General features: G+C 39.2%; 1 protein-coding gene across 2 annotated transcripts in view; it reads left to right on the top strand.

Moving 5' to 3' along the window:
- The window catches only part of Mbd2 (methyl-CpG binding domain protein 2), a 61,642-nt gene that overhangs the window by 12,386 nt on the left and 27,047 nt on the right, over positions 1 to 22,209 (top strand). Inside the window, exons 3-4 of one of the 2 annotated variants that reach the window (XM_021655588.2) lie at positions 14,557 to 14,694; positions 15,637 to 15,752. In XM_021655588.2, coding sequence (XP_021511263.1) covers positions 14,557 to 14,694; positions 15,637 to 15,693 — 195 coding nt within the window. In that variant the 3' untranslated portion in view covers positions 15,694 to 15,752. Of the gene's footprint in view, positions 1 to 14,556; positions 14,695 to 15,636; positions 15,753 to 22,209 lie in introns of those variants that run through there. The other variant, XM_060377066.1, reaches the window with a different exon arrangement.

Below are 22,209 nucleotides of genomic sequence, written 5' to 3'. Positions count from 1 at the left end.
GTGGCATTCTATAATTGTGTAGTAATTTTTGTATACTATACTATAATTGCATAGTAGTTTTTAAGTTCAGAATTTGAGGTGGGGCTGTGTGGCTTTTAACTTTGATGCTGGTGATATCAACTCAACAGACATCATTATGCACATCCTCATATTTTTTCACTAGTCCTTACTTTTCTTGAGCTCCTTCGCCGATTATTCTATAGCTATATAAATAAATCACATTTGACTATTTAATTTAATTTGATTAAAGCTTTATAAACTTAAAAAAAAAAGCTGTTCTCCTCCAAGGACAACTGGCCATGTGTGACCACGGATAGCTCATTGACTTCATGGTTCCTCCGAGGAGGTTACTGCCCTTAGTGCTGAGTCAGGAGTTGAGGTAGAAGTCACCACTGTAGATGCCTGAGTCAGCGATGTTAGTGACTTTGTTATCAGTTGTTGAAGTTTTCATTTCTGTAAATTTCAGGAGTCTGTCTTTGTGTGTTACCATCACCACTTGCTCACTCCAGTCTTGTAAAAATAGAGTGAAAAATAGAGGCATTTCTTAGGGTTTGACTGATGTGACCCTCCAGACCCTCAGGGGTACAGCGTTCATTCAGGAGGCAGGCTCTGGACTCAGGTAGGTATGGGCTTGTTGAGCTGGCTGGACTGGGTCTTAGCTGATACAGTCATAGACAACATTGTTAGCTGCTGACAGCCTCTGCCCATTTGTAGAATCTGGTAATAAAACTTCTCGAATAACATAGCATTTTCATGAAAATGTGGGAAGTTGCATAAAAACATTTAGCATAATGTTGACCCATGCTATTTTCTTCCTATTTATTTATTTATTTCAAGCTGCTCCTTCCTTCTCTAAGAAGCAGCCACCTTTCTGAGCACCAGTCTACCCTGCTGGATATGGTGTCCAGTGTAGAATGCTTTCTGGCTCATACGTGTATTGTGTGTGTGTACACGTGCGCGTGCGTGTGTGTATGTATAATGTGAATATATCACAATTAAAATTTTCTAAAACTGCCACTTTAAAAACTTACCATATTACCGTCTACATGCCTACAGAAGGACTTAAATATTTATGAAATGAAGAGAAGACTTTTAAATTACGCCGTTGTTCCCAGAATCACAGTTTAGCCTCATTTAATGTAATTTGAAGCTTTCCTTCCTGACAGTTACGGTTCATTAAAAACCAAACACTAATGTGTCTCTAGTTTCTGTGCATCTTTCTGCTCTAGCCGCTCTGGACCACTCATCAGCCTGCAGCATGGCATGCGCTTTCAGGATCTGCTTGCTTCTGTGTTGCTCCCTGTGCTTGGAGCGTGCTTCCCCCTCCCCCTCCATCTGGCGAACTCCTCAGCTGAGGCTCGGCTCCATTGCCTGCATACCTGGGAGTCCTGTCCCTCCTTCCGTGGTGATTGCTGTGCTTGCCCTTGCGCTGTGGCTGTGCTTCAGCTAGACTGTGAGCTCCTTGAGAGCAGGGACTCCTCGCTCTGTGTTTGTTTTCTGTATTTGCCCAGAACCCTGCACATAGTAGCCTATTAAATAAATACTACCTTACTATCCACCTGCTTCTAGAAGTTTATAGTGGTGATAAATGTTTAATAAATTCATACAACACAAGTTTGGAAGTGCCTTTCATTTCTGTTGTTTTCTGACAGTCTGTATGAAGTTTTGCTGCCTGGTCTTACCTTGACCTGATTTTTGTTTTAGGTAAGTAGCTGCAATGGAGAGTTGTTATAGTGTTAAAAGCAGGCTCACTTTGGTAGTGACACTATCATTACAAGCAGAAAAAATATTTGTCATGTGGTTAGCTGAATGATGTTGTTCTTCATGATAGCTCTGTATAAAGCTGGGAAATGTCAAGTGGCAGCAGGCTTAGCCAAAATAAATTTTTTTCTCCTTCCTTCCTTCCTTCCTTCCTTCCTTCCTTCCTTCCTTCCTTCTTCCTTCCTTTTAAGTTTTAACAGTATTCTTCTTTGAACTGGGGATATAGTTAACAAAGAATGGTTTTAACAGTATTGACCAACTGTAACTTGATCTTTAGGTGTGTCTTCTCTATTTTTGCTAATGAGTGGTGTTTTCAACTGTAATAGGAGAGACTCCTTTGGAGATCTTTGCAAAGTGGCTTCTAATTACATTTGTGGGTGGGTAGGGTGGTGTGGCTCTTCAGTTTTTCTGCTTGTTTCTGCTTTTTTCAAATTTAGTCTTAACCTAACCTCAAAATTTGACTGCATTCTTGATTTCATTACACTTTATTGATTTTTCTTGTCACTGTTATAATTATTTGCAGGCAACCCTAGCTCTCAAGGTGATAAAATAGAGTTGAAGTACCAAATGTGTTACTGAAGCTCTCGTGAGGTTCATGGGAGCAGGTGGCTCAGAAAAGACTGAAAGTATGTAACAGTATGGCCAGCTAGGGTGTGGTGAAGTCAGAGCAGTTTATAACAGTGGAATATTCTGGGATGGAATTCTGCTAGCTATAGCCACACATGTGGCTAATATGTTTGTGTGTGCCTGATGCTTACCCTGTTCAAAACAATTCTAGGAGAATGAAAAAGCATACCTTAGCTTCAAATGCAGATGTATTTCAAGGTTTCACAGTTGGGGTCTGACATTTTAAGGAGGCAGTAGAGACAAGGTGGTAACTTTGGGTGGATGAGATGGCTAAGCAGTTAATGGCTCTTGCTGCCAAATCTGAAGATCCTAGTTCTATTCCCAGGACCCATGTAAAGGTGAAGAGAGGGCATAAGCCTATGCCTGCATTCCAGCCCCCCCCCACACACATGAATTTGTGGGCGAGGGGTAGGAAGGACAGGGAATAGAGAAAACAAATATAAAAAACTAAAACAAGATAATTCCTAAAGTTTAATTGGAAATATTCTAGGAAGAGCTACGTTAGGTTGTGAATTCAAAGTGTATTTAGGGAACTTAGGAAGCTTGCTTCTGTTAAAATTTCTACATTAAACTGAATTCCTTATGTGAATGCCCTGATGTTGATATGGGTGTGATATATTTGCAAGTTGCTTACAATCAATATTGTATGGAACAAATCTTTTTCCGAGTTTAACTTGACAGCACTGCCACTGCCTTGGAAGAACACTTCTTTCACTGCCTTCCTCTGTTTACTAAACTTGGTACTTTGGGAAATAAAAGCATCCTATTCCTTTGGGTGAGTCAGGACTATGTCAGAGCTGCCATTTTTCATTCTCACGGATTATCTTGGGTAGTAAGGTAGTATGTCATTGTGTGTACAGGGTGGACTTGGATTGTGTATAACTGTATAACTGTGTACTACAGTGTCAGACACATGGAGAAGATGCTTGTTTCGATTATCCTCACAAAAAAATGAAAACTGCAATTTTTAGCTCAGTAGCGTGACTTGGAGGCAGTAGCTGTATAATTTGTAACCAAGTTCATGGATAGTTTGCCTTTGGGTTTGGACTTAGTGTCCAGGATGGAGAACTGGGCAGTATGCAGAATTGGAAAAGGGTGAACCTGGAAGTAGGCAGGCTAGTTTGGGTGTTAGTCCAGAAAAGCAATGGGCCTAAATGAGTGCTGTGACAGCAGGTGTGGAAAGAGGAGAATCAAGAGAAATCATTAGATTTAAGTGCCTGCTTGTTACAGGGAAAGAGAGTTGATGCTTCCTAAGATTATAGCCTTGGTCAGTGCTGTAGTCTGGATATAGTTTATCTCTTAGAGATTCTTGTCTGGAGACTTGGCCCTTGATGGGCTGTCCCGGTGGAGAGTGATGAAGTCACAGGGTTCCACTTTTATAATGGCTAATGCCACCCTTGTGGAGCATGTGGTGCACAGGCATTCTCACAGCAGAGGGTTCCCAAAAGATCAAGCTCAGCCCTTCCCTGTCTTCTCTGTTTACACACATGCCCCCTTCAGCTTGTAGACTGCTATTCTGACTTTTTGAGTCAGAGGCACCTCACCAGGATCCTGGCACCATGCTTTTTGGGCTCTCCAGTAAACAAAATTGCTAGCTAAATAAACCCCTTTTTAGTTGCCTTAGGCCAGGGTATTTTGCTTAGCAACAGAAAATTGGGTCAGTCAGTCATGCGTAAGTGTGTGTGAGGTTGTCCACTGGATGGTTTTCCAGGGAAGAACCTGTGGGGCTGAGTTGAAGCTGATAGAATTAGGGGAGTTTTGTTTCTTGGTTTTCCAAAAGAGGATTTCATAGATCCATTATTTAAGGGTCCCTGTGCTAGTGATCTGTTATTTTAAGGATAAGTAGGAAGGTGCTTTTGGATTTATTATTAGGTGAAATAGTATTGATAAATAATGAAAGACTATTCAGTGAAAAATGTTATCCTCCTGCTTCTGTGTTTCAGGTCCTCAAGTCTGTTCCCCAGAGGACAGGATTCATTAGTTTTTTATTTTTGTTTTTTTGTTTTTTTATAAATGCAATCATAAACATATTATATTTGTATGTGTTAACCTCCGTATAAAATGGTGAGATGGCTTTCTTTAAGTATTGAGAGACAGCCTGGAAGGAACCACAGTGAGGATGGGGGATTGTAACTTGACAGTGCATACCTCAGAGACTTCCAAGATCTTTTGGGTTTTGTGTCATAGTTTTTTTTTTTTTGGGGGGGGGTGTTTCTCCTACAGAAAGTTTATCTTCACTGAAATCATAAAGGGATCTTTAGCTAAAAAATTTTATCATTGTTTCGTTTTTAAAGCAGGAAGGAGGGCAAGGTGTGAGGGAAAATGAGGGGTCAGGCCTTCTGATGTAACTCAGAATAACCGTTTGCTTGATTTTGGACTTTTCAGTTACTGAGTAAATGTCTAAAGGTTCTGTAGTCAATTCACCATCATGACAGCTCTTTGTATGGTGTAATATGATAAGAACTACCCCTTCCCAGGATTTCCATTCCAGTTGAATACAAGGGGGATGTATCATTCCTTCCACCAGTGTTTCTGACCTATACAGAAGTTGACTGTGACAAAGACCCCTGTCCTTTGTCCTGTATTTCTTGCTGGTTGGAGTGCTTTTCAGTGCCTGTAGGTGTAGGTGTGTTACGCAGAAGGAATGGATGTGCCACAGGTAGTGGAATTAAGACTGGAAGTTTTTTCAAGGAGTTTCTACTGTTTATGTTAAGTATGGATCCATATTGAATATAGAGTGCTGTTGATTTGATATGAAATGGAGAAAAGTGGAACTGAGGAAATAGTTTTGTCTAGTGAGGAATGGTCAAGATTTACAGGATGTGTGGTGCTGGAAACAAAGGAATTATTGATGGGATGAAATTTGTCAGCAAGGACAGTTATTTCAGTAAATTTTCATAGGTAAGAAGGAGATTCACTGGATGAGAGATAAAATAACTGCCACTTTGGTTGAGCTCTGTCTCATTTAAAAAATTGGAATGGTTAAAAATATGGGTCACAAGAGAGTAGAAATAGTGGAGATAGGAAGAGTTGAATGTGTTTACACATGACAAGACCATGGAACTATACTAGTTAGGGAAGAATGAAAAGCACAGGAGACTAAGAAAGTGGGATAGTCAGGTGAGATTTGGAGGTCAGAAGAGGCAAAAGGCAGTCCTGAGATGGGAGCTGCAGACCTGAAGTAGACAATGGAGACTCAGATGTGTCATTGAGATTGTCATTGTCATTGAGATCTGGAGATATAGTTGGTTTTTGACAAACCTGTAACCATAATGTCAAGCAAGTAAGGTTGGACGGGGATGATTAAATATTCAACTGTGAGCGAGTTATTCACGGTTGGATGTCTTTAAAAATGAGGACAGAATTTGTGATGAAAAAGACAAAAAAGCACTGAAACAACAGTGAGGGGTAAAAGGTGGAGGAGCCAGATGCTTTTAAGAAGCTAGTTTCTGTTCTCTCCAGATCTTACGTATCTCCCTCTTCTTTCCTAAGATTCTCTGCACGCTGCCCAAAGTTTGTTTATTAGTCTCATCTGCTTGTATACAATGCTGGATAGTCTTTCAGAGGCCTTCCGTGGTAAGCTGTCTCTGTCCTGAACTCAGTGGCTAGCTCTTTGACAGCCTCCTCTGATTGGGGAGCAGCCTTGCCAAGCCACAGAGGAGGACAATGCAGCCACATGAGGCTGGATAAACTAGGGTCAGATGGAAGGGGAGGAGGACCTCCCCTATCGGTGGAATTGGAGAGGGCATAGGAGGAGATGAGGGAGGGATGGTGGGATTGGGAGGGGAGGAAGGAAGGGGCTGCAGCTGAGATAAAGTGAATAATTACTATTAAAAAATAAAAGTTTAATTAAAAAATGCTAGTTTCTATGAAGGAGAAACAATAGAGAAAAGTTAAAGTAGCAGGGAGAACAGAAACCTTTCGGGTCTTAGATACACTGTTTCAAGGGGTCAGAGAAAGACAGGGCTGGTGAGGTGGCCCAGAGGGTGAGGCTGATCTGAGGCTCATTTCTGTAACCTACATAAAGATGAAAGGAGGCAGCTGAGTTGTCTTCCAACTTCCATTCATGTGCCCTAACACAAGCACACCCACCAGTAATAATAAAAATAATTTTAAAAATTAAAAGCTTACTTGGGGTGTAGCTCAGTGATAGAACAAGCGTAGCGATTGTTGCTTTTATATTTGTCAACTGGAGCAGATAATATTTTTCATGACAGTAATTTTGATAGAGATATTACAGATTATATATTATTATTATTAGTGCTTTAAAGTTCAAGACAAAAAATAAGACTTCTTAGGTTAGGGCTGAACAGTGTAGGGCCAAATGAGCAATGGCATTTTGCCTCTCATTAGTGTATTGGGCAGAATTTCAAAGTCCGGACAAACATGATTCTATATTTGAGAATATTGTAGAGGAAGTCCCAGGAGATTATATTTGAGGGGCGTGGTAATTCACCAATTCAAACACTAAGTGCCATACAATGAGCTAAGCGATGCAAAGGTGACTGGGTGATGTTTTTATGTTGAATGACGATGAGAGCAAGTTTTTCTGCTGGTAGTTTTTAGTTCTGAATGACAAGTAGCCATTCTTCAAAAACTTGAGAGAAAAGCATTCTATGCAGAGAGGAACCAGTGCAAAATCTTTTAAGGAAAGATGCACCCAGTATAAGGCCAGAAAATAGCTGAGTTGGAGCTGAGGATAAGGAAGTAAACAGGCCTACTCATGGCTGATGCCAGCACAGGGAATGGTGCAGAGTAATGTTTGAAGGTCCTTGTAGGAAGTCACAGGCTGGTTGTAGTACATGCGGAGAGTGTGCTGTAGAAGAGCAGAAATAGAAGCCAGGGCCTGAGGTGAGAGCGGCTAGGACTATTGTGCTTGTCCAGATAGGTGATGGCAACTCAGGTAGTGATTGTTTAATGAATAACAGAAAGTAAGAGGAGCCAAAGCAAACTGGTCTCTTGTCTAAAGAATTTATGGTTTTCTGTTATATAAATATCCTTAATAAGTGGGTAAAGGGTGTTTATGATGAATGAAGTTACTAGTAGTAGCATTCCATTTTTATGGCTGAGTCATGTATTTAGAAATTTGGGTAGATTAATATTATTAGAAATAATAATTAAAAAATAACGCAAACTGTAAGCCTGCTGATGAGAGCAGTTTTTTCAGTACTGTGTTAGGCTTATCCAACTTTTCAGGGGCCACATGTACCCACGGTGGCAGAAACTTCCAAGAGCTCCTGGACTTAGGTCACATTAATAACGGAGGCTGATCTGAGGACGTGGCTGTGTGGGCCGTGGCATTCACACGACTTTATTTGGATACTCATTTCTGCAAATGATTCATTAAATTTTACAGGTCTTGAAGTGTTAGCTTAATTTTGTAGACCTAGAATCTGAGGTCATTGTGTCATAGAGAAAGCATTTGTGTGGCTGTTCCCATGGTTCTCTCAGGGATGCATACACAACCCGAACAGGTTGCTGCATCCCCTGGAGCTGGAGTTACAGGCAGTTGTGAACTGTCTGACATGGGTGCTGGGAACTGAACTTGGGTCCTGCAAGAGCAGTAAGCACTCTTACTTGCTGAACCATCTTTACATTCCTGTACACATGTGTGTTAGTGTGCATGTGTATCTGTTTGCCTGCCTCCATGAGTTTATGTGTGCAACATGTATGCAAGAGCCCAGAGAGGTCAGAAGATAGCATTGAATTCCCTGGAAGTGAAGTTACCAGTGTTTGTGAGTTACCATATGGGTGCTGGGAACTGAACCTGGGTTCTGCAAAAATAATGAAGTGTTCTTAGCCACAGAGCCACCTTTATAGACCACCTACTTTTAAAAAGCTATGATGGGTTGCTAGACACTTTACATTGTTGGTGTTTGATTTTGTGGAATTTGAAATTTCTACTTGAAAAAATTGTTATTTCACTCAGGCAGAGGACTTCAGCTGTTCTGGAAAACCTTAAAAGGTTACATTTATAAGTTTTCAAAGCATGTCCAATAATTAATTAATCATGTTAATATAAAAAAAGGCTGCTGTTTATTCAGAATGTATTTGCCGAAACAGTTTTATTGATTGTCTTCATCTCCCTGCCTTCTAGAATCTAAGCTTCAAGGCAGGGACTGTTACTTTTCAGTGTTTATGACATTTTCAGCTTCTGGTCAGCCTCCCTGAGCCTGGCTGAGACTGCACGCGTGTCATTGTCACACTCCTTCTACTTGATGTGCATAAAAGCCTTGTGTGACAGTTACTCTTAGAGCCAGCAAGGAAGCTGGCCTCAGCGATACTGAGCCTTTGTTTCCCAATTGGTATGTAAATACTTCTGGAGCATGTTGTGTGCTCAAGGCCACAGGATTAAAATGGTACATATGTAATATACACATATAATAAAATAAATATGTAATATACAGTGTCAGTTGTATATGAATACTGTGGGTAAGTATAACAAAAATTTTCACACTGTTGCAAGGCGAATTTTTAAAGTGAAAGTTACCAATTTGAAAGTAAAACCTTTATGCTGTGGTTGTAGAAACCTTAACTGACAAGCTGGAGATGGCTCTGGTTTAAGAGAACCTCCTGCTCTTGTGCAGGACCAGACGTCAGTTCCTAACACCTACAAGGTGGCTCACAACCCCTTGCAGCTGCAGTTCCAGGAGACCGGGTACTCCTTTAGGCCTTCTGCAGACACTACACCCACGTGATACAAGTATGCATGGGCGAAACACCCGAGGACATAAATAAAGATAATTTAAAAAAAAATCTAGCTAAGGAAGGTGATAATCAGAGTCTAAATCACTTGCTGTATGATAGGTACCTTTTATGTGGTTATCTTTCTGTAAGACTTTTAATAGGCTCAAACCAGGGCTGTGTGCCTGCAGTGCACGCACTTTCACACGGAGTCCCCTCCATACTCTGTACCAGTGATCCAAAAGGAACCCACGTTAGCATATCTTTGAAATTTCGTAAACAATGTGTTCCTCCAGCAGATCATGAAGATACATGTGATTTTTTTCTCCACATTTTCCTTTATCAACAGCCTTTCATTTTAGACTAACATGCTTCTCCCTTGTTTGCAGTATTACTAATGGCATAAAATGGTGTGTTTTCAATAAAGAAATAGTTGGAAATACTGGATTGAGAAATGAATCACTTGCTCATAATTTCCACAAATAAAGTTCTGTGCTTTGAAGAAAATGTAGGGAACGTTATGTATCTGTCTGCTTATTAAGGTGTTTTGTTTTTTTGGTGGCTCACTGTGGTATTTTAACACAAACTCTTTTAAGAACAATTTAAAGCCTGAGTCATGTCAGATGAATTCATTCTGCCTGTTCACGTGACGAGGACTGTTCAGTGCCACCTCATCTATAAAAAGGGAATAAGAATAGAATTGATGTTGGCAATCAGTTAGACTTATCTCAGAACATGAAGCTATTGAAAAATTCTCTGTCAGGCATGGTTGTTTGTGTCTGTAATCCAGTTAGTCGGGAGGGGGAAGTAGAAGGGTCACTTGGGACCAGGAGTTGAGGTGCCAGTCTGGGAGATATAGCAAGGACCTGTTTCAAAGACAAGAGGAAGAAAAGACCCCACCCCTTTCTTTTGAACTGTATTTTACATCTGAAGTTAAATGTTTGGTAGTTATGTTAAAACTGTAGAATACCACTTTTGGTAAACCAGAGGTTTTTTTTTTTTTAACATCATTGAGAGCTTTGTATGGTCACATAAAGTTAAAAAAAAGATAAATATCTGTATCAATATGGATAAAATGCTAATTGTTTTTAATAGTTACAATACTGACAATATATCAGTAAATCAAGTCTGAAATTGGAAATAACTTTGGAAATGAAAATTTTGATTCAAAGCAACATATGAAATGTAGACTGGAAATTTTTGCTCATGTATAAAGGGTTGATAGCATTATATTGGTGTGCTACAGTGTAACTAAGCATCACTGCTGACAGTTGCATTTGTAATTATTTATATTAAGTAAAATACAAAGTGACCTCAGTGTTACAGTGCAGTGAGTTGCATGTGTTTTCAAAATTCTGAGGGGTAGGGATGCACACCGCTGGGAGACGCCAGCCTCTTCAGTGGGGCTCATCACTGTTCTGAAAGCTGCCTGCATCACTGAAGTCCTACGCGGCTTTGAGACCCCACTGTCCCACTCCCTCCTCAGTTGCCTTTACTGTGTGGGCCTTAAATCTGTGTCACAGGCATCTGTGGAAGGTCACTGAAAGTAAAAGAAAAAAGAAATCTGCTTATTTAGCAGGGCGTATTTTTAGAATTTTAAAGGTCACGAGCTTCTGACTTGAGGGCTGGGATGGTTCACAGTATTCCAGTGAATTTTCTGGGTTAGTTTGTAATGTAAAGGAACTTCACTTTTTTATGTTTAAAAAGGATTTCCATTTTATGATCCGCTAGAATTTTGCTTCATGACAAGGTGATTCTTTTTAATGCCCAACCTTATGGCAGAGTGCCAGTGGTTTAGGAAAACTCAGGTAACAGTTGGCCATGAATTAAGTGACTTTGCCAGTCCTTCAGGGAAAGTGGTAATGCCATTTACTGGTTCTGTGAGCTTCTGGGAAGTCAGTCTACTTTGCAGATTGCCCGTGAGACTGCTATAGAATACAAAATTGTCAAATTTGTTAACCAGTTAAAAGGAAAAGGAAAAAAAAAGTGGTCGAGAGTCATCAAAAGAAGAACGATGAGGTATATTTTTTAGTATCTCTTTCTCAGTGCAATTGTCTTAAGAATTAGGCCAGGAATTCTAGAGAGATGGCTCAGTGGTTAAGAGCACTGGCTGTTCTTCCAGAGGTCCTAAGTTCAATTCTCAACAATCACATAGTTGCTCACAACCATCTATAATGGGATCTGATGCTACATGCAGATGGAGCATGCACATTAATAAATCTTTTTAAAAATAAAAGAATTAGGCTAAGATATTTTTTAAGATTGAATGGAATGAACCATTTCACAAGACAGTGGAACCTAACGATGTATCTTGAATATTTTAGCAAACTCTTCCAATTTTTTCTTGATCCAAGAGCATAAATATATACAGAAACACCAACCTTTGCATTCTTAACACTAATAATTTCATTTGTTCCAGGCATTCTGGATTTAAGATTGATTGTGAAGAGTAGTCCCTGCTGTGTGCTTTCTATCATGAGTTTCAGGCTTGAAGGTAGTTGCTTATACAGATGTTTGCAGTGCTGTGTCTACTGATGCTGTATTTGTTCCAGCATCAGCAAAGCATTTGTTCATTATTAAGGAAGATAAATGTTAACAAAAAGATTCTGTTTAGTGACACATAATCATATGATATACTTAATGACAGCAGTTGTCTTTCATAAGAATTGGGTTAGGGGTCTTTAAGAGTGAACCTTGACCTCGAATGACTTTGTTGAGGGCCTCAGATGTTCTAAATGTTGTAAAGCAGACATGTTTGATTCTTGCAGGCATCATAGTGTTACTGGAGAAGTTTTTAAAAATGCACACTCCGAGTACTCAAGAAGTGCACCAAGTCTGATTACCTTTAATCCCAGTGCTAGGGAGGCAGGCAGGGAGATTCTGGGTTCCCTCTGGCCAGTTGGTGTAGCCAATTTGGTAATCTTCAGGGTTAGTGAGATAGCTTGTCTGCAAAAGTAAGTGGAGAGAGGAAGACTCTTGACATCAACCTGTGGCCTATGCATACATATGCACACATATGCATACATACCTACACCTAACATGCATGAACAAGCACATACATACACAAAAAAGCACGCTCTTGAGCCTCACTTTTATAAAAAAATTCTGTGTGCATACATATGCTCATTTGCATGTGTGTGGCCTTTCCGATTTCATGATACCTTTAGGAATCAGGACAGTTTGTAGGATTAAATTGTCACCTCCCATCATGAAGCTTCGAGGGATTGAACTCAGGCTGTCAGGCTTGGCCACAAGCTACTTGAGCCACTGAGCCATCCTACTGGCTTGTGTTGCATACCTTTAAAAGGTGGCATCCTTAGGTGATTATTTGCAACCTGTTCATTGACTTTGCACAGTGATGGATCATTAGGATAAAGCTAAGTGCTAGAAACTCAAATTGTGATAGTTGCTTGCAGCACATCCACTGGGGAGATACTCAGATGAAAGAATGACAGTGCATAGCACACACTGAAGAGGGGTGTGTGATATGGGCAGAGGAGGCAGGGGAAAGGCATATTTATAATGGGTGTAAGTTAACTGAAGCTGTCATAGCTGCCAGGTGAGGCTTTCCTTCTAGACTTGCTAATGCTCTTTAAACAGTGACCATAGGGTCCATGTATATATGGCCCATACAGTTGATACAAATGTGTGTTGTCCAGGAATGCCAGAGGACACCGTGTAGCCTTAGGGGGCAGCTGTGACTAATGAGTTGTGCCTGTTACCCAACCAGGGTCAGTCAATGATTTCTTCCAACTTAGAGTTTGAGAGAAGCTAGAAAATAGGTTTTAGATGCAGACTCTACACCTAATCTTCTAAAGGCCCCTGAAAAGCAACAGCATACATACATAGTTAGACGTGGACTACCTGCCATCAGTCAGTAATCCTTGTTTAGAGCAGTGGTTCTCCAAATATGGGCATCAGCGCCATTCAGCATTGGAGACCTTACATGGATGCCAATTCCCTGGCTCCACTTAAGGCCTACCAGATCAGAAGCTCTGACGATGAGGCCCAATCATCCTCTTCCAACCAGCTTGGTGATTTCTCTGTGTCCTCAGGTTTGAGACCTACTCTGGTATTCTGGTGCTTCACATTACACTTCTGCATGGAGATGATAGTAAAGACATAAGCTTGTCCGGTATAAGCGCATGAGTAGATCTCTGCAAAGAAGTGTCGGGCCTGGATTATTCTCAGTATATGGCTTGTTTGCTTCTTCTGTCAGAATCAAAGTAATGATTCAATTTTTGTTATCTTCCCATCGAGTATTTTGCAAAGAAGTTAATAGGAGTTCTGCTTTACAATTTGACCTCACAAAACACGACATTGTGTTTACCGGATGATTCACATTTGCTAAATATATCACATGGCATTCCAAAGGTTTGATTTTAAATCTTGCCAAAAGCATAAGCTGTGATCGGTAACAGAAGTAACAACTGTCTATCAGCCTGGGTGTATGCTCGTCACAAGCTGTCTGAGCTACGGGTAATGAGTGTCGATTCCAGCTCACTTGATGAGCTTCTGTCTCAGCAAGCAGAACAGGAATGCAGCATGATCATCCCGATAGAAACTACTTGCCATCACAAGTGTTTTGGTCCGGGGTTTTTTAGACTTTGGAATATCTCCACATGTGTAATTAGTTGGGCCTCACTTAGAGGTCAGACCCAAGTCAGTACATCCACTCTGTAGGGTTTCATATGCAGACACCTTATACATATGTGGAAGGCTGTTTTATACACTACTTTTTAGGGGACCTTTGCTTGTTTGCACCCTGTTCTATGAGATCATGTGTGAAATTTGCTATTATCAGTGCTCAAATTTTGATGTTTTAATTTAGGCATGTCTCATCAACATTTTCTAAAATGAATTCTGTTTACAGGAATCAGTAATTTAATGTGCTTTTATATTAAGTGTTCTCTCACTGCTAATCAAGTTACGTTGTAATGCTCATATATTTAATAGTAATATTTGTCCCCATTAGAAGAAATAATTGCTGTCTTCCTTCTCAGAAACATTCATTCAGATTTCCTTAGTACTCTGTTATTTAGATAATGAATATCATACAAAGAACTAAAACTATATATTAATTATGAAAAAAATTAACACCTAGTAAAGTGCCTAAAATGCAATTTTAGAGAGATGGCTCAGCAGTTAAGAAACCGTATTGCTCTTGCAGAGGACCTGAGTTCAGTTCTCAGCACCCACACAGTGGCTCACAACTGTCTGTAACTCCAGTTCCAGGCGACTTCAATGCTTCTGGCCATTCATACTCTTGCATGCATGTGGCACATATGTATGCATGTGGTGCCCATACATACACTCAGGCACATACACATACAAAATAAATGTTTAATTGTACCCTTAGAATACTTAAAGGGCTGACACAGACTGAGAGGGGGAGTCATCTTATTTAAAGTCATAGATTTTAAGATGGTATTGGTCCAGCTTTGTTTATGTACAATATCAATAAAAACACATTTATTTTCACAGGGTAAACCAGACTTGAACACAACATTGCCAATTAGACAGACTGCATCAATTTTCAAGCAACCAGTAACCAAAGTCACAAACCACCCGAACAACAAAGTGAAATCAGACCCACAACGGATGAATGAACAACCACGCCAGGTAAGGAGCCAGTGTGTCCTCCAGTCTTATTTCCAGAAGATTCTGGTAATTTTACCAGGCATAATGCAAGTAAAGTGTGGTTAAATTGGAATGCATTTGGAAAAAAAGTTTCATGTCCAGGCCTATTGTAAAGAATAACAATAATAATATAGGTCTTAATAAAATACTTTAAAAGTTAATTAAAATGAATCTAATATTATTGGCAATAGTTTTTATCCTTTCTGTGTTACAATATACCTCAGGCTTGGTTGTACTAATCTTAGTTTTTTAAAGATTATTTTTCTAGGGATAGCATTCACTAGAAGGATGAATCATGAAGCTTGTGTTGTGTTTGGTTTGAAGATATTTTCTATTATTTGGAAATTGCTTCTTTCGCCTTTTGGTTCTGATTTTTAATTTTAAGGAATGAATCCCAACCCTTTTGAAAACAGTATTAGATCGAATTTGCCAGTATGGGTATATTACTGTGAGTTCCGTTTTTGTATAAGTTCAATGCATTTTTCTCTTTCCTTATTTCTTCAACTTTTATCCAGCAGACACTTTTCTTACTATTATCTGAAAGGCACCCCCGCTGGTTAACAAGGTCACACGGCCGGGGATTGAGACAGTACAGCCTTCCAGATTGCTCTGCCAACTCCCTCCCTCATGTGGTCAGAAGTTAGGTGCTCTATGAATTTCAATCACAACTGAAGTGAGGAGGTGAAGGGAGAAACACTGTATTTTCTCTCTTCGCTATTTCTTCCCACTTATGTGTTAGAAACACTGATTGGCCGACAATGAGTGTCTTTTGCTTGAATATTCTCCACTCATCTTTTCATTTGAATTTGTTTCATCTCCAAACTTCATAAAAGACTAGGTCAAATCTCTCAGACATTTGCTCTAGAAGAAACTACAGAAAGAAATTCAGTTCCCACATCCTCTGTAGTGTTTTTTCCTCTTCAGGTGAGCCAGGAAAACAGAAGATGTTTGGAGCCACATTGGATCAGCATCTTGCTATAGATGTCTCAAGATTTGAAGTTCTAAACTTGCTTTACTGTTGGTCCCCAAGAGATTCCACAGGGGCCATGTAAGTGTATCACATCAAGTATAAAAGATGCATACCTGCATGTGCCATTAGGTTCTTGTCAACACATAGGTTTTCTTTGGGCCATTCAGCTTTCTGTGTGAGGTTTTCCTCCCATATTCAGAAAGAGCACACAACTGCTAGTGGCTTTGTGTGTTCAGTTACTTCAGCACAGGAGGCATTCTGCCATCTTGAACTCTGCCTCCCTTTATCAAGCTAGTCTCTGTTTTCTTTCTTTCTTTCTTTTTTTTTTTGCAGATAAGTTATGTTGTCATGAATATCTCTCCTCTGGCTTTTTGATGTTTTAAAAAATTGTTTCCTTACAAAAAGATTTTATTATTTGAAAACTTTGAAAGTTTGTAATTGAGTAAAATGCTTAACAAACCCCAAAAGACAGAGGTAGAATGCAAAGTCTGGTGATACATTTACATTGGAAATTTGAATTGTCTTGTTGAGAACAGGTATTATTTAATAGATTTTATCCTCATCTTTTCTTTGCTAGATAATTCTCTATGTTGTGTATAAACTTGTGTGTTTTATATAAAAGTTATTTTATTGAGAATTTTTGGTCATTTCAACAGTAATTTTGTTCTTTACTTTTCTTTTTCTTTGTTCTTTAATTTTGTTCTAGACCTGAATCCAGTCACATACTGTAAAAGCTGGTATAACTAACTGTATGGTGCTGGATGTGTAGAGATCAGTAAACCTAGAATTCTAAACTGGAAATGAACAGAGTGGTACCTCCTTATTCTTTACTTTGTTGAAGAGTTTTGAGTTTTTTTCTCTGTAATTATGGTTTATGGACTTATTCTCAAATGAAAAATGTGTGTCCCTTCTCCTCTGTCTCTTGTCAAGGAATGCTAGCATCAGTCTAACCAAATATTTTGAAGATTTACTCTTTTTTTTTTTTTAAGCTGGTCTAGACAGGCGGTATTATAATTATTTAGCAGATTATTTCTGTAACACATCTGTTTTTCCCATTATTCTCGTGTAACCTGACAGTACCTTTAGGCTTTTTGATTACACCAAAAGTTGTTTTTCCCTCTTCATTATCTTCAGCCTAAGATCTGAAGTAACATTTGGGTGCTGTATCATCAATATGAAGGTTATAAAGAGATTGTTTCTATAATTGTGTCATCTTAAACAGTCTAGTTTAGATACAATTTTGTTAATTAAATTGTGTGGTTTTAATTATATTTTGGCATATATATGGCAGATCAACAATTGTTGAGTAGATGGTTGTAAAAAATATATGAAGACAAAAAATAAACCTAATTTTGCTACTCACTATTTAGATCCAGTGAAATTGGCCAGTAGTATGTCACCCATTACACAGTTTGGCAAAATTATTTTTATTAGGCAGTGAATGAATTAGACAATGAGATTTATATTTCTAAGGTTCCCTTAGGTAACAGATATTTTTATTATTTAAACATATCATTCCCTTTTATTAAGGTGTATAAGTTATTGGTGTGAGCATTGAATTTAAGGCCTAGAATAAGGATGAACTTTCTGGATTTTAATTTAGGCTCCACTATCAGTAGGTTTGAAGTGACAGATGAGAAGAATAAAAGTTAGTAGTCCTGTCTTTACAAAAACATTTTATGTCATTGTAGACTTGTCCAATATGAATTCTGTAAACTATAAATTATGAATTTATATGGATTGACTCTTTAAAATGCTCTTTCTTTTTTTTCTTTTTCTTTTTTTTTTTTCTCAGAGCTAAGGATTGAACCCAGGGCCTTGCGCTTGCTAGGCAAGCCCTCTACCACTGAGCTAAATCCCCAACCCCAAAATGCTCTTTCTTAAAATATGCAAACTATCATATTTGAAGAGGACATTAGAACAGAATTTAATACAGAACACAGTAGTTGTTTCTGCATAAATTAAGACTGTAGAGAAGAATTGGAATGTGCTGACCCTGGATGTAAGAGAGAAAGCTGGCTGTCATTTTATATGTGGTAGCAGTGTGTTTGCTGTTGTTCTTTCATCAGATTGAACAGATAGAGGGAATTATCCTATCAGATAGTGACTCCCAGTGGGAAGATCATTGTAGTACCTTGTTTAGCTGATATACAAGACACATTCAAGTAAAAAACAAAAACTAATTGAATTGCAGTTTAGACAAGGATGTATTTCTTAGTACTTCACTTGAATATGTGGATAACTCACTGTTTTGACTCTTATTTCTTGTCTTTGATGCTGTCCAGTGTCTTGTGTGTCTCTTTTACTTTCAAGTTGAAGAAGTTTCATTTTTGAGTTTTTATTTCCTTTTAACTGTGAAATTAAAAGGCTTCACTGTTTTTGATAGTCTGAACATTGATTGTGTTTCTTAAAGAATAATCATGTTTTTCTGTAGGAGTTAATGTTTGAAGCCAGTGACAATGTACTCTTGAGTCTCCTATTTGATCCATCTTGTTTTTTTGTTCTTCTAGTCCTTTGAAAGGATATGGAACTTTTCCTTTATTCCCTCCTGGAAGCCAGCCAGTCTTTTCTTTTAGAAATAGTTGCTTAAATTATATTAGAAGAAATTGGAAGAAAGGAAAGATGAAGTTTTAAAACCAATTACATTTAAAGTTGTATATGAGAGGTTTTGGAAGTGTTTTAGCATTCAGTTGTTGTAATCCAGAAAATGACTATTCATTGCAGGCATTCTAACACCACCTACCCTCTGTGGCCTCCACAGTCACTTCTCGTATAGTCTTGTCATAATGGCTTTATGACAAAGAAACAGAGCATCAAGTATAGAGTCCCCTAAAGTATATGATATCCTTTTCTCTTCTGCAGACAGAAAGATTGGCTGTGTTGGCAGAGAACATAGATGACAGGTTCTGCACTAGTTAAAAGTGTTGCTGTAGGGAATTTGGGGAGACGTCTTGTACAGAGTGCTAGCTAAGCAGTGTAGATTGGCGCTGTGAATGGTCAAGAAGAGTGGGGCTGCTGTGCCTAGAACATTTGGGTGAGCTTTGAAAAAGCTTGTTTAGCTACCAGCACCAAGAGAATGCATTGGAGGCAGGCCCAAAACAAGTAGAAAGGTTTGTTAGAAGTGATGTGTGTGTGTGTGTGTGTGTGTGTGCGTCTGTTTTTACGTTATTTATTTATTTTTGCAGAATAAGGGTACGCATGCAGGGCCATGCATATGCTAGGCAAGTACTCAGTCACGGGCTTTATCATTAACCCACAAATAAGGGTTTTATTAGGAAAGAGTAGAAGCTGAAAGTAGGTCATGTCGTTGAAGATTCCTTAAATGCTAAGTTTAAAATGTTTATCATTTGTGTTCTTTATAAGAGAAAGAAATTTGGAGTAGACCAAGAAAAAAAGTTGTACATATTTTCTTTTATCTAGTGAAATCTCAATTTTTTAACCATCAAAATACTTTCTTTTAGTGTTTTAGTGCATTTTGAAAAGCACAATAGTGATTATACATTTGTGTGCTTTAAAAAGTTTCATGTAACACTACACACATTTATATCTTCCTATAATTTGTAAGTTAACTACAATGTATGTTGTGCTAACAATTGCAAGTTATACTTGCTTATGATTTCCCTAGCTTTTCCCCAGCTTAAGATAGTATTCAGAGTTTTTGTACTCATTGAGTCTCTTATATGCTTCAATGGTTTCCTGGGCCAAATTCTCAGAACTATAATGAGCATGGATTCACAGTTTTGATACACGCCATCAACAGAGTTGGACCAAATTAAAAGACTTGCCATCAGCAAACTAAACCCTGTTTTATTCTGTCTTCTGTGGCATTGCATGTTACTTATGAAGGTGTTTTGTTTTAAATTTATATTTATTTGAATACCTGTGGAGTTGAATATACTGAGGCACCTGTGTTTCCTTTGTAAGAGAACTCTTAGAAGATTGTGACTCTATTGTTTGTTATTTCATTGAGCTGGACTTGGCCTTGTCTTTTGTGGCATAAGCTAATTCCTTTCTCAGAGACCTCACTCAGTAGGCTCAGTCATCTGCCTCTTACATCAAATTATATAGACTGACTTCTTCCACACAGCATTTAAATATATTCATATTGTGCATTATAAACATTTACTTTACCTGTGTGCCCTTTTAACATTTATTCTCTTTCTTCCCTTTAGCCAAACTTTTGTATGATGTCTATATATTTGCAATTTACTTGTTACTCATTTTAAAAAATTGATCAAATAGAGCTTTTATTCCTTCTCTGCCACTGAAACTGCTCTTACTATGCTTACTGAATGTGTTTGTTAGCAGGATAAAGTATTCTCCTTAAATTCCCCCCTGATCAGCTCTAGTGTTAGGCATGGTTACTGTTCCTGCCTCTGAGAACTCTGCATGTGATGGGGGTGGGGTGAAGGTGTTAGTCTTTGTCAGTATTTGCCTTATTTCATTCCCTCCCTTCTGTTCTCCTGACTGAGTTTTAGACTGTTGGGCTCCCAGGGTATGCTGTGCATCCTCCATTGTGAGAAACCCTCCATGGATGATTTCTTTTCTTCCCCTGGCTTCCACCTCATGTATCAACAATTCCAAAAGCTTTTTGTCCTGAGTTTCACTTGGTTGTCCCAGTCCACATGGAAGTATCATAGCACCTCCAAGTCAGCTTGTTCAACTCTGTGCCCTCAAACCTGCTAGTTCCTGTTTGTGTCCCATTTCATTAAAACACCAGTGTTCACCTCGTTTCGAGGAAGGCAGAAACCATCTTGTCAGCCTTACTGCCTAACTGAGTCTTATTGGCCTCACCCTAACACTCCCTTTTTAGAACTTCTTTGTAAGTTTTATTTTATCACTCTGATTACTACCCACCAGGAAGCTTTCAGCAGTTCATTGCTTGGTGAGTCAGTTTACAACAAAACTGAACAAGTCAATTATGTTTGCAGAGAGGTTTTCAGTATAAGTAGGCTGTACAGTAGAAGGCCATGTGCACACTTTCCTAGTGGAAAACAAAGTCTTCTGCCACTCAGCAAGAAAATAGAAGCTTGAAAGGCTGAGATAGAAATCAGGAATTTAGGAATTTGAAAAAAGAACCTCTTAGCTAGGTGTGGTGGTGTATGCCTTTAATCCCCAGCACTTGGGAAGTAGAGGCAGATGGGAATCTGTGAGTTTGAAGCCAGCCTATTCTACATAGTGAGTTCGAGGACAGCCATGGAAAGAGACTATATTTCAAAACATAAAAACAAGACCCACAAACAAAAACTGACAAAGAACTTCTTAGTACTAAAACACATTGTCTGGATTATAGCCCCACTTAGTTAGAACAGACACACCAACCCAAACAGTAAGACATTGCACAGGAGAGAGCAATAGTTACTGAAACACGGGTAGAAGTGTTGCAGACCATTACACCCTGTGCACTGTGGTTCTGGGCTGAAGGCAAACCAACAGGAAATGCTCCCTTCCTTTCTTCCTGTACTGCATAGCTACTGTTTTATCTTGTTTCTCTGCTTTCTGTCTTATTCCTTTCAATTCATTCTCCATATTAATCTTGCTGTGATAAAACACCATGACCAAAAGTAACTGGGGGAGGGAAGGGTTTTTTCATTTTACACTTTGATATCACTGTCCATCACTGGAGGAAGTCAGGTCGAAACTCAAGCAGGGCAGCTCCTGGAGGAGGCAGGAGCTGCTGCAGAGGCCATGGAGGGTGCTGCGTACTGGCTTGCTTAGGCTGCTTTCTTATGTTAACTCAGGACCATCCAGGGATGGCACCACTCACAGTGAACTGGACCCTCCTGTATCAATCCTTAATCAAGAAAATGCTCAGCATACTTGCCCGCAGCTCAGTCTTACAGAACCACTTTCTCAACTGAGATTCCCTTTTCCCATGTGACTAGCTTGGTCAAGTTGACAGGACCCTGGGCCAGGACAAGCTCTTCTGTCATGAAGACGCAAGCCCCGAGGCTACATTTTAGTTTTCAGAGTGAATGTAAGATGCCTTAACATGACTTAATGTGATGCCCTCTCCATCTTTTGACACAGTGTGGCCTGGGACTGATAATGACAGATAGCTTTAAACTTCTGATCCCCTTGTCTCTACCTCATGATTATGCGTGTGAATCACATGCTTATTGCGTGATGTCTGGATTTAGAGACCTGCCTGAGTCGTTCCTTCTTTCTTTTTTTCTGATTGTTAACCAGTAACAGTAACCCATGTCAGTATTTTGAATTAATTGAATGGAATGTCTATATATATATATATATTCACTTATATCATTTATTGAGACATTAATATGTGCCGGGCACTGTAGCACTTGTTTTGAAAATTCTACTGTATTTGTGGTGTTTAGGTAACCTCCTTTCCAACCCCCTCAACCCTATGTAGGAGAGAGAAGGTTAGTGGAGAGGGAGTCCCAGACCCCTTTACTTCTGCTGGATGTTTAGGGTCAAGGGGTTCTTTTAGGGCTATACCAATCTCCATCAATAGCAAACACAGCCAGCGTCTCCTCCAAGCCAATGCGTCCCGAAGTGCCTCTCTC

Source organism: Meriones unguiculatus, chromosome 2, assembly GCF_030254825.1.
Source record: "Meriones unguiculatus strain TT.TT164.6M chromosome 2, Bangor_MerUng_6.1, whole genome shotgun sequence".
NCBI classification, from domain to species: domain Eukaryota; kingdom Metazoa; phylum Chordata; class Mammalia; order Rodentia; family Muridae; genus Meriones; species Meriones unguiculatus.
Note: the sequence above shows the minus strand (reverse complement) of the source record. Positions and strands in the feature narration are given on the sequence as shown.